The sequence below is a fragment of the Vicugna pacos genome, chromosome 11 (assembly GCF_048564905.1).
Source record: "Vicugna pacos chromosome 11, VicPac4, whole genome shotgun sequence".
NCBI lineage: Eukaryota > Metazoa > Chordata > Mammalia > Artiodactyla > Camelidae > Vicugna > Vicugna pacos.
The window spans coordinates 23,110,089-23,122,464 of NC_132997.1; the positions used below are offsets into that span (position 1 = coordinate 23,110,089).

The 12,376-nt window shown below is 39.1% G+C and overlaps 1 protein-coding gene across 2 annotated transcripts in view; it reads left to right on the top strand.

Moving 5' to 3' along the window:
• LOC140699200 (formin-2-like) overlaps nucleotides 1–12,376 on the top strand; it is a 79,266-nt gene that overhangs the window by 28,228 nt on the left and 38,662 nt on the right. Inside the window, exon 1 of one of the 2 annotated variants that reach the window (XM_072970931.1) lies at nucleotides 2,591–2,850. The exons of the other annotated variant lie outside the window; for it this stretch is intronic. Coding sequence (XP_072827032.1) covers nucleotides 2,706–2,850 — 145 coding nt within the window. The 5' untranslated portion in view covers nucleotides 2,591–2,705. Of the gene's footprint in view, nucleotides 1–2,590; nucleotides 2,851–12,376 lie in introns of those variants that run through there. 2 annotated transcript variants of the gene reach the window in all.

Genomic DNA, 12,376 nt, shown 5'->3' on the forward strand with positions numbered 1-12,376 from the left:
GGATACTGAACACATGCTAAGCACAGTCTGAAACATGTTTACACGCATTTTTTTTTCATTTACACTTCACGTCTCACACCAGATACCAAGAAAAGCTCAGGATGGATTAATCACAATGTGCAAACTATACATATCATTGCAATGAACAGATCTTACTTAGGTGCTTGAACAAAACTGAATATCTGAACAAACAAAATGCCAAAAACAAACAGATAAACACACTTATTGAACATCTGGAGAAATTTGAACACTGAATATTTGATATCAAGAAATGAATTAACACTTTAGGGTGTGAGAAAGGTCTTTTTCTTAGGCCCTTTAAAATCCTTATCTTTTAGCTGTACACATTTTTAGATGAAATAAGATTTGAAGCAAGAATCCAACGAATGGAACTGATTAAATAAACTCTAAAATAGTTAATCAAGTGAATTTTTATTTTATTTATTTTTTAAATGGAGGTACTGAGATTGAACCCAGGACCTTGTGCATGCTAAGCATGTGCTCCACTACTGAGCTATTATCCCCCCAACTGAATTTTTAAATATCACATAGTGGAAAATTCTTTAGCAACATGCTGTAAAATACTTAAATATATGTAAAGATGAAAAATAAAATTCAAAACAGTATAATGTTAATTTGCTTAAAAATACAATATGTATTAAAATATCATTTAAAATAAATGTATATAGTGAGAAAGCAAGAGTGAGAATACATACATTCAAAAAATTAAGAATTAAACCAAAAAATATGGATTTGATGGTTGGCCTTATAGGCGATTTTTACTTGCTTTCCACAGTTCCAAATTTTTCAGATTCCACCTAATTAGATGTACTATGGTCAAGAAAATAAAGTGAAATTCAAACTTTTAAAGGCCCCAGGTAGCCCCTTCCTCACCCCCTCTGCCATTACCTTAACTCTACACCCTCATTATTTTGTGCCTGAATTGTGTTAACATAGTTCAATCTTATTTCTCGTTTCTCTCTGTGCCCCAAAGCCGGAGGTGCTTTCTAAGGAAATAATCACATCCCGAGTCTCAGTGGTCTCTTAGGCACTGGAGAAATGCAAAATTAAAAAAAAAAAGATTCCTGTCATCAAAAATATAGAGGACATAGGTTAGAATTAAGCCTAGTCTGTAACGGAGAAGTGCTAACATCAGTAGCTTGAACTGAGTCCCTCAGGCGGAGGAGGGGGGCTTGGAGGGAGCCCTCCTGGAGTCCAGGGTCCCGAATGCCCGCTCAGGGCCAGCCTGACAATCCATATATATTGGATATTTTATCTCTAGTTTCCTACATACCAAGGTAATAAAAACAACTTACTGGCCTTATTTTTAAGTGGTGAAAATTCAACAGTATATATTTATATAAATTCAATATATTTAAATTAGTATTTAATATATTTAAATTACTGTTTAGATTAAATTTATATAAATATATAAATACACTTATATTGGTATGTTTAAACTAGCGTATATTAGTATACATTATATATGTATTAGTTTTATATATTTTAAAATAGCTTTATATATTATATATATATTAGTATATATATGTATAAATTAGGCATATATTTAAATTAGCAATTCATAAAACAAAACAAGTTCAACTATATGAATAATAGTTCTTTTTAATTTACTTTTTTCTTATATAAAATTAAGAGCTAAAAAATGTCAATGCCAGTATTAACTAAAACCACTCACTATGGGTTAAAGCAGACGGGAAAACAAAATTTACTAATGGAAAGTGGCACTGGCTACTAAAGCTTTAACAGGAAAAGTCCACAGTCATTGTGCTAAAACCTCTGGACGCCTTTATGGTAGTACGAGAGCCGACGCGGGGTATAAGGGGGGAAAAATATAATAATAAATATATAAATATAAAAAAATATATAAAAGGGGCCAACTCCAAAAGACTCCTTAAATCACAACAGCGATGCTGACTTACCCTTCCTGAAACGCGAACAGTACCATGCCCAAACCCATTTAAACACTTGAAGATGGAGACATTCCACACCCACACTGGTGCCACTACATGCCTTTTAGAGAGCCTGCGCAGGGGAGCACCCCTGGCACCACGGAAGGTGCTGAACCAAAGCCGACCGCGGAAAAGGCAGGGAAGGGAGGAAAACAAGACGATGACTTCAGGGTTGTGCACACCCACCGCTGACAACCAGACCACAGCCGCCTCCTCAAGCATCTGAAGTAATTCGCGGCTTCACTATGGGGACGTCAAGGGAAGGCCGCTAGGCGAGCACTCTGGGGTGGGGGTCCGTTCGCGTCCTGAGGTCCCGGGTTCCCCGGGTCCCGGCCTCCGACCCCAGCTCCCCTCCCCCACTCCGCGGGCCATAGAGGGCCGCCCGGGAAGCGCTGCGAGTAACGCCCCCGCCCAAGCGACCCGACCCCGCTCGAGACCCCCGGCGCGCGGACGACGGGGCAGCCCGGCTGCGGTCCGGCCAGGGTCGGAGTCGCGGGTCAGGCCGGGGCAACGGTCGCATTCGACGAGGCGGAGCGGGAGGCCGGGCGGGCGTGGCCGGCACGCGGGGCGCGGACACTCACCACACCACGCGGTAGGAGCCCTCGAGGATGAGACTGCTGGAGCGCGGCCCCACGTCGAACACCTGCCCGCGGACCAGCTCGGGGCCCGCGCCTGCCGCCGTCTCCACTGCTGCCGCCGTGCTGGGCTCAACACTCCGCGGGCGCCGCTCGGCCCATGCCGCTCCTCCCGGAGGGACCGCGCCGCCGCCGCCACCACAGCAACAGCCTCAGGGGAGCTGCGGGGCGTCGGAACGGCCAGACGCTGAGACCAACTGCCAACCGCCGCCCGCCGCTTCCCTGCCTGACCAACTGGCGGGCCGGTAGGCGGAGGGAGGGGCGCAGCTCAGGAGAGCTCTGGGGCGGGGCCGGGAAGCGCGAGCGCGGATTGGCTCCTGTGGTCTGGGGGCGGGGCTGCGCCTCAGGGTGGAGACGGGTTATGTGAACTGGTGTCCACGCAATTTGTTTTCAATTTTTTTTTTTATGAGAAATAATTTTGCTGTGAACATTTGTAACCAGTTTTTTGGGGATCTAGGTTTTATTTCTCACAGCTGCATACCTGAGATTGTCATGGCTGGGTTATAAGGAAACTCTATGGTTGGCCTTTTTAGAAATTCCAGGCTGTTTCCAAAGTGGCTGCATCGTTTTACATATTTCCACTAGTAGATTATGAGAGTTCCAATTTATCTCTCCATTATAGCCAACACCTGTTATCGTCTATCTTTTTGATACAGTCATCCTCGTGGTTCTAAAGTGGCATCTCCTTGTGGTTTTGGATTGCGCTTCCCTGATATTGAGCTTCTTTCATATGCTTGTTGGCCATTTGTATATCTTCTTTGGAGCAATATGTATTAGCAATTATGTATTCTAGATAAAATGCTCTTTTCAGAAATATGATTTGGAAAAAAATTCTCTCATTCTGTGGGTTGTCCATTACTTTCTTGAGAATGTCCTTCCCCAGGGCCTGGCATTAGCTCTTCCCTCTGCGTTGAATCCTCCCTGGGGAGACCCTCCGTGGTCTCCCTCCTTCCTTCAGGTCTTGGCTCAAATGCCTGCTTGTCAGTAAGATCTCCCAGGATCCCTTGTAGTGATCACCCAGTGAGAACAATGATGACAGTCCCATGCATCACTATCCGTCCCACCTCCCTGCCTCATTTCCCTTCAAGCTTTTATTACCATGTGCATGTAAAGTACAGTCTTTTGTGAATTGTCTAATTCTTAACTGAATTGGAATTCCAGAAAGGACTTTTTTAATCAGTTTGTTACTGCTTTATCCCAAATGTAATTCACTTTACATAATGCAGTATGAATGCACATGAAAGAATGAGTTGCATGAGAATCAATAATATATTTCACTTTATTTTAATAAACCTATGACTTTTTCCAAATCTGCATGTGAATGTATATGCGAGCATAGTTCAGTCATTCTTTAGTTGGCTGATATAAAACTAATTTCTTCATTTTTCATGGGAAGTAACCTTTGGCTTTGGAAGATTTAATAGAAAATAATGGAGGAAAAGCTAAAATAAATAAGTAACTACTTAATAAAGACTTAAATGTGGCTACCAGCGGTGCAACTTGTACTGATTGAAGCTTGAGGATGGGTAGCTACTGGGAAGCATCATATTCTGCCACTGTGTCTCCCCTCTGAGTGTGAGGAAGTTTGCATGTCCATGGATGCATGTGTGACCAGTCTGGAGGGTCACAGTTCTGGATGGCTTGTCAGTATCAGCTTCTGCTCTTTCCTGGCCTGGCCTTGTGTAGATTGACAATCAGGTTCAGTCCTTGGGAGATTACTGGGAGTGTCTGTCTTTCCCTGGGACACAACTGGGAGAAAGCCACTGGCTCTCCCGTGGATGACAGAACTGGGATGTGGGGGTCACCAAAGGACATTTCCTGCATACTCAAAATTCAGATTATGAAGGAAGAATCATATAAGAATCTGAGCCAGTTATTCCTTATACAATGTGCCACAGATCATATTTCTGGTATTTGTGGGCAGGATCCAAGTCTAGCTTGGGTCTCAAATGTTTGTACTTCTTCCCAGGATTTGGCTCTTCCCCCCAAGCTGTACATTTGGCTCTTCCTGGCTGTGTCCTGGTGAGGGTCCTCAGTGAGGACCTTTTCTTATTTTGTATCCAGAAGCAAGAGCCAAGACATTGCAAATTATGGACTGTGTTAATATTTTTTCCAACACCTCCATAGTGTAATGGAAATAAAAGCAAAAATAAGCAAGTGGGACCTAATTAAACTTAAAAGATTATGTACAGCAAATGAATCCAAAAACAAAATGAAAAGACAATGTACAGAATGGGAGAACACATTTGCAAATGATGAGACTGACAAGGGATTAAATTTCAAAATATACAAACAGCACATATAACATGATTTAAAAGAAAACAACCAACCCAATCAAAAATGGGCAGAAAATCTAAATAGACATTTCTCTAGGAAGACAGACAGCTGGCCAACAGGTACATAAAAAGATGCTCAATATCTCTGATTATCAGAAATTCAAATCAAAACTACAATGAGATACCACTTCACATCAGTCAGAATGGCCATCCTTACAAGTCTACAAAGAATAAATGCTGGGGAGAGTATGGAGAAAAAGGGGACCCTCCTACACTGTTGTGGGTAATGTAAACTGGTGCAGCCAATATGTAGAATAATATGGAAGTTCCCCCAAAAAACTAAAAAGAGAGTTCCTGTATGATTGAGCAATGCCACTCCTGGACATATATTTGAGTAAAACCATAACATGAAAAGATGTATGCACCCCAGTGATCCTAGCCGCACTATTTACAATAACCAAGATATGGAAGCAGGATAAATGTCCATGAACAGATGACTAGATAAAGAAGATGTGGTATATAAATACACAATGGAATATGACTCAGCCTTTAAAAAATGAGATTACACCTTTTGCAACAACATGAATAGACCTAGAGATTATTATGTTAAGTGAATTACATCTGACAGAGACAGACAAATGCCATATATCATATATATGTGATATCAAAAAATAATGACAAAAATGAAATTTTTACAAACTAGAGTTGAACTCACAGACATAGCAAATAAACTATGGTTACCAAATGGAAAAGTGTTGAGGGGAGGGATAAACTGGGAGTTTTCAAAGTTTCAACATCATTAAGACTTAATTCTTGATGGACCTTGCAGTCTTCTATATAAATTTAAAATAAGTGGTTAAGTTTATTTAAAAAATCCTGATGCTGTTCAATTTATTACATTTGTAAATGATATTGAGGACTATAAGCATTATAATAATATTATCCAAGATCTCCTTTATGAAAGATCTCTATTTGTTCAGATCATCTTTTATGTCTTTTTAATAGAGTTTTAGACTTCTTTAAAGAAGCTTTGTGTTTTCTTTGCTGAGATAGTTTCTAGGTACTTCGTATGTTTCATTGCTCATGGGAATGGTATTTTATTTTTGTATTATTTCTAGTTATTTTGAGGGTAAAGAAATGTTTTCAGTGTCTTTCAGTGGTAAGAATTATATGATCTCCCTTATGAATATTTTTAAACCTAAATGTTAGTTAATAGTACCTATACGTCATAGTTAAAAGAGTCTAACACTAATTGAGATGTTAGGGATTTCTCCCCACACCAGTGAGCAATTCTCTGTGACACCAGCTGGGTGTTTACAATTCAACTCAGTTCAGACAGTGTTTATGTGGAGATAGTGTTGGAGTCCACAGATGAAGGGCTCAGTCCTGCAAGACTGCCCGCTCTCATATACCAATCAAAAGTTGTGACTGAGCAGCTTATAGGTTCCAACAGTCCCCTCCATGGGTTTCATTAATTCTCTAGAGAAGCTCATAGGACTCAGAGAAACATTTCAATCACCAGATTACCATTTTATTATACAATGATATAACTCAGGAATAGTTAAATGGAAGAAATGCACAGGGCAAGGTATGGGGAATGGGTGTGGAGCTCCTGTGTGCCACTCTCCCTGAATCTCCACGTGTTCACTGACCCAGAAGCTCTCTGAAACTCAACCTTCTGGGTTTTTATGGAGGCTTCATTACACAGGCTTGACTGACGAAATCATTGCCATTGATGATTGAACTCAGTCGCCAGCTCTTCTCTCCTCTCCCTGGAGGTCAGGGGTGGGACTGAAAGTTCCAACTCTCTAATAACTCAGTTGGTTCCCCCTGACCACCAACCCCATCCTTAGATGCTATCTGCAAGTCACCGCATTAACATAAACTCAGGTGTAGCTTGTTATGAATATCAAGACACCTTTTTTTACTTCAATCACTTATGAAATTCCAAAGGTTTAGGAGATCTGTTCCAGAAATTGGTCAAAGACCAAACACATATTTCTCATTATAAATCACAATATCACAATAGTCATATGGGATTTTAAAAGCAAAATTTTTATTTGTTTACAGCAAAATAATTGAAACAGAGAAGTTAGTATACACTTTGTAGAATCTTTTGAAATTACTGTGGCTTTCTTTTTGACCTTATGTAGGATCAGTTTTTGTGAAGCTGTGCCCTTTTGGGGGAGCTATAATCCTAAAATCCAGAAACATTATTTATATTTTAATTTAGTAGGTTGTGTTTTACACTCAACATTAATAAAAATCTCTAATTATTTAAAATTCTTCAAAAGCATCATTTAAACAAATGTATATTTAGTCCAAATAGAGAAACACTAATTTCTTGGTTTCTGTTACTTATTTCTCTCTGGCTTACCTTCTATATTTTGGGCTGGCTTTTATGTATCTTCTTTTCATCCTTTTCTTCCACCTGACCCTTGTTAACTAAATACCACTTCCCCTAAGCTTCATGCTTAGTCCGTCTTAACATCTATCCTCAGGAACCCTTTCCTTGTGTTTTTATGACTCCAGATTCAAATTTCTGGCTCAGATCTCTCTGAATTCCAGACTCAAATTTCCTGTTGCTTTTTAAAATTCTCTGTATGGGTATGGGACATGATCCAAACTGAACTTCCCTTTTCTCCAATCCCACTCTGCTCCCCTGTTCATTGCCTGCCCTGGTGGGTGATAATAGTGTCTGCACAATCCTTTACCCAGTCTCTTCTGCCAAAAACCTGGGATGTGTACAACTTAGTAAGTTCCTCACATTTCATTCTTGTATCCAGCTAGGCAATTTCACTAATTTCCTGTTAAAATTTACCTCCAAAATTAAAACAAAAACAAAAACCTCATCTCCTCCTTTCCAGGTAGATTTTTAACATTCTTCTCAGAATTATTCTATGGCTCTCCATTAACTACCAGGACAAATTTTAAACCTGAGATTTATGTTCAAGCAGAAGATTGAATGTGTTCAGGATGGAGGTGATGGATTTGCTAACAGTTTGTGATTCAATGCAGCATAAGGGAGGCATCCATCCTAGGGTGTCCAGCCTTGGAATGGCTGGTCCCAGTTGGAGTGATTGCACTATTCACTGGAGATGTTCAGAGACTGATTGGAGATGTTCAGAGACTGGCTGGAGATCTATGAGGTGACCACAACCCTGGAGAGGCTGAACTTGACCACTGACTTTCCTTCCAACTGCAAGAGTCAATCTGATGTTTGAGTTCAAAAGTTGAGTGGCAACTATGGTCAGTGTGTCTCATTCCTTTTACGAGACTGCTTTAAATTTGTGGAAAACCCTTCACTCAGAGGTATTTTAAAGCTGACATTTATTAGACTTGCTTTTATGGATTTAACATAATAGATTGACATGAAGTTTTTAAAGGCATTTTCCTTTTGACATTTTTATATTGTTTTCTTTGAACTTTGATTTATTTCATGATTTTTGAAGAAATTACTGGAGAAATCCATCATCTAACATAGGTCCTGAGAGGGGTTGTTTGTCATTGTCACATATGTTCTAGGATATTCTTTGGGCAATTTTATTAGATTCTTTAGAGTAAATTTCTCAGCTTGTTCTTGTCATGTTTTAGTCCTTGATCAATTGAAGTTTCATAGATTCTTCTTTCTTTTTTATTCGGTTATAGTCAGTTTACAATGTTGTGTCAATTTCTGGTGTACAGCATAATGCTTCAGTCATATATATATACACATATATTTGTTTTCATATTCTTTTTTATTATACATTATTACAAGATATTGAGTATAGTTCCCTGTGATGTACAGAAGAAACTTGTTGTTTCTCTATTTTATATACAGTTGAAGTTTCACAGTTTCTTTTCTTCTCCCCCCAAAAAAGCCTTCATGGATGCCAAAATTGAACTTTAAATTTATACAAATTTTAGTAGTGACTGTATAGTGACTGTAGTCAGAGCTCTCTCTATCAGGTCACTTTTTGAATGCTCTGTGGCTGTGTGATGTTTTATTGTAATTGATTTTGAACACTTTTTTTGCTACTTTTTCTCCATATTCTTAGTTCAGGTTAAAGAAAAAAATGCAACACATGTGAGTCCTGCTTCATCAGACAGAGCAGTCACCTTCTTCAAAACTATTATGAAGATACATTATGGTCACTTACTATTAAGGACTAAGGAAACCAGCACATCTGTACCCCATCTGCATTTTATAAGTTTAAAATATCTAAGGCTTCCTTCTTTCTCTGGAGTTTTGAGCCCGAGTGTGGGAGTGTTGCTGTAAGAGTGTCTGGATCAGCACCAGCCACGGGCCCAGTGGGTTCTGAGCCCTGGGAAGCAGGGAGCTTGGCCCCTTGTGCTGAGTCCCTTCCTGAGCTGTGGGTGTCATCTCTGCAGGTGGGGCCCACTTGGGTCCTTGCTCCTCCCATGACCCATCCAGCCATCTGACCACTCACTCGCCTTCTTTTCTTGAGAAATTGCCAAATGTTTATTCTCATAAGAGCCACTCTTCCACTGTAAAACTTGCAGCGCTTTGGATCTGACATTAGACATGTTAATTTCCATGTGATTGTAATTGGCCTTGTCTGTTTTTATTATTTATCCAGCATAGGCCATCAGTATATGATGATACATAATATGTGATCTCTCTCTATTCTCTACATCATGAACTTAAGGAATCATCATTAATGTCTAACTCTGGATTTGCTGGTCAACTGCATTTCCTCTTATGATTTAAATTGGTAGATAATATAGGATTTCAAGAGAAATTTATTAAATAGATATGTCTGAGCTATGATATCAGAAAAAATTAACATAATGAGACTTATTTAATTCATTTTGCATAAGAGATGTGGCCTGTAGAAATAAAAACTTATATTGATACCTTTCAAAATATAGCAATTATATTCATCCTTCAACCATTAAAAAATATCCAAAAGGAAAAAATATCCACTATATGTTTCTAGGCTGTTAAAGTATAAATTGAAAACAGACTATTACAAATTAATGATATTATGGTACATAAAATAACCCAAAACTCACACCTAACCTTCCCCCGTGTATGAGCTGGGACATGTTACCTAAGTATTTGGCTCTTGATTTCTTTGCAGGAAAAATTAGAGTATTAAGCCAAATAATCTCTAAGGTTTCTGGCTCTAAAATACTGGAAATTAAGTGGTGGATTGTCACTGAGTCATTAATCCTAATAACAACAAACAATTGTTAGTATTTGGGTCCAATGAAAACAGAAAAGTTGCATGTATCATCAAGGCTAGTGGGAAAAGAGGTCTCCTGTTGTCTCCAAGAGCTAGTATCAGTATGGAAAGTTTCTCTTCCTGTTTGGACACTTTATAGTCTCCAGTAGACAGAGAAGGAGCCAGGGACTCTCCCTGCTCTGTGTTATCACTCGTCAGGAGCCCATACTCTGTCTACATCTCTTCTACAAGAGTGTCCTGCCTGCGTTGGCCTATTATATTGTCATTAGTTAAGGACAGGGAGCATGTTTTCCTCACGATGATATCCTTTGGTGAACCCAGGAGATTATTCGGCACATGATGACCCCTAAGAGCTTGGTTATATCTTGTCTTTGCTATGTCCTGCCCCCCAGTTCCACTAGAGATGTTTAATTAAGATAGTATGTTCTGAATAGAATGCACTTAAAAGTATTCCTTCTTGAGCTTTGGTCAGTGTGATTAGTTGTTAGCCCCTGCAGGGCACAGACCTTGTGGTCTCTTTTATATCTTAGAACAGAATGTTGGTCAGAAGTTTTCCCAGAGGTGCTGGCCCACACAGAAGTGGGAGATGCTTAGAATAAAAATTAGGAGAGCAGAGTACGTGTCCAGTTTTGGTGCTGCCAAGTCTATGACATCAGGCAGATTCTAGAATCTTTTCATTCCTCATTTGGTTTCTTTGAAATCATGATGATAAATTCTTTTTTTTTTTTTTGGTTTGCTTTTTTGGGGTTTTAGAAATATTCATCTTTTTTATTTAAGTATAGTCAGTTTACAATGTTTATCAATTTCTGGTGTATAGTGTAATGTTTCAGGCATATTTATACATACATATATTCATTTTCATGTTCTTTTTCACTGTAGGTTACCTTAAGATATTGAATACAGTTCCCTGTGCTATCCAGAAGAAACTTGTTGTTTATCTATTTTACATGTAGTAGTTAGTATGTGCAAATCTCCAACTCCGAATTTATCCCTTCCCACCCCCTTTCCCCTCTGGTAACCATAGGTTTGTTTTCTATGTCTATGAGTCTGTTTCTATTTTATAAATAAGTTAATTTGTGTCTTTTTTTTTTAAGATTCCACATACGAGTAATACCATATGGTATTTTTCTTTCTCTTTCTGGCTTACTTCACTTAGAATGACGATCTCCAGGTCCATCCATGCTGCTGCAAATGGTATTATTTTATTACTTTTTATGACAGAGTAGTATTCTATTGTGTAAATATACTACAACTTCTTTATCCAGTCATCTGTTGATGAACATTTGGATTGTTTCCATGCCTTGGTTATTGTAAATAGTGCTGCTGTGAACACTCGAGTCCATATGAATTCATGATGATAAACTCTTGCTCTGCTTTACAAAGCTGACAATAGTTGTGGATATGTCTTTTTCATTGTATAGTTCTATTCATATAGAAGGTTTCTTGCTTTATATAATGTCACGGCTTCCTTACCCGACAGCACTCCATTGTAGGGACTGATGATTTTACTTCATTGTGCAAGATCACTGTGTGTGTTGTGATGGTAAATAGTCCTTTCAGATTGTCCCCTGGCTGTTGTTTCTATGTTTATCTAGCCCTGTGATGTTTGCTTACCAGTGCTAGAGGAGTATTTATAGATATGGATATAGTCGGCCCTTTGTATCTACAGGTTCTCTGTATCCACCAGTTCAACCAACGGCAGGTCAAAAATTAAAAACAAAAAATCCAGAAAGTTCCAAAAAGCAAAACTTAAATTTGCTGGGTCCAGCAACTATTTACAGAGCATTTGCATTGTATTGGGTATTATAAGTAATCCAGAGATGATTTAAAGTATAAGGGAGGATGCGTATAGGTAATATGCAAATACTAAGCCATTTGATATAAGGGACTTAGCATCTGCAGATTTTGATATCTGAGTGGGTCCTGGAACAAATCCGCCACAGATGCTGTGGGACAACTGTAGCTTAAGCCTGCAAAGTGATTCCACGTGCTAAAGTTATTAGTGTGTAAGTGTATGTGGGAGGAGGGAGAGGGAATTAGTGCAGAAATAATTGGAGAGCATTAATGATTAGTAAGTTCCCTGACTGTCATTGGGTGAATATGATTTTATCATTAATTTAATAAAATAGTAAAACAGACAATGAAAGCATCTTTTTTTAAACTGAAGTTAAGAATTGTAGCTAGGCTGGAGAGGCTGTGGAGAAAGGGGAACCCTCCTACACTGCTGGTGGGAATGCAGTTTGGTGCAGCCACTATGGAAAACAGTGTGGAGATTCCTCAAAAGACTAGGAATAGACTTACCATAT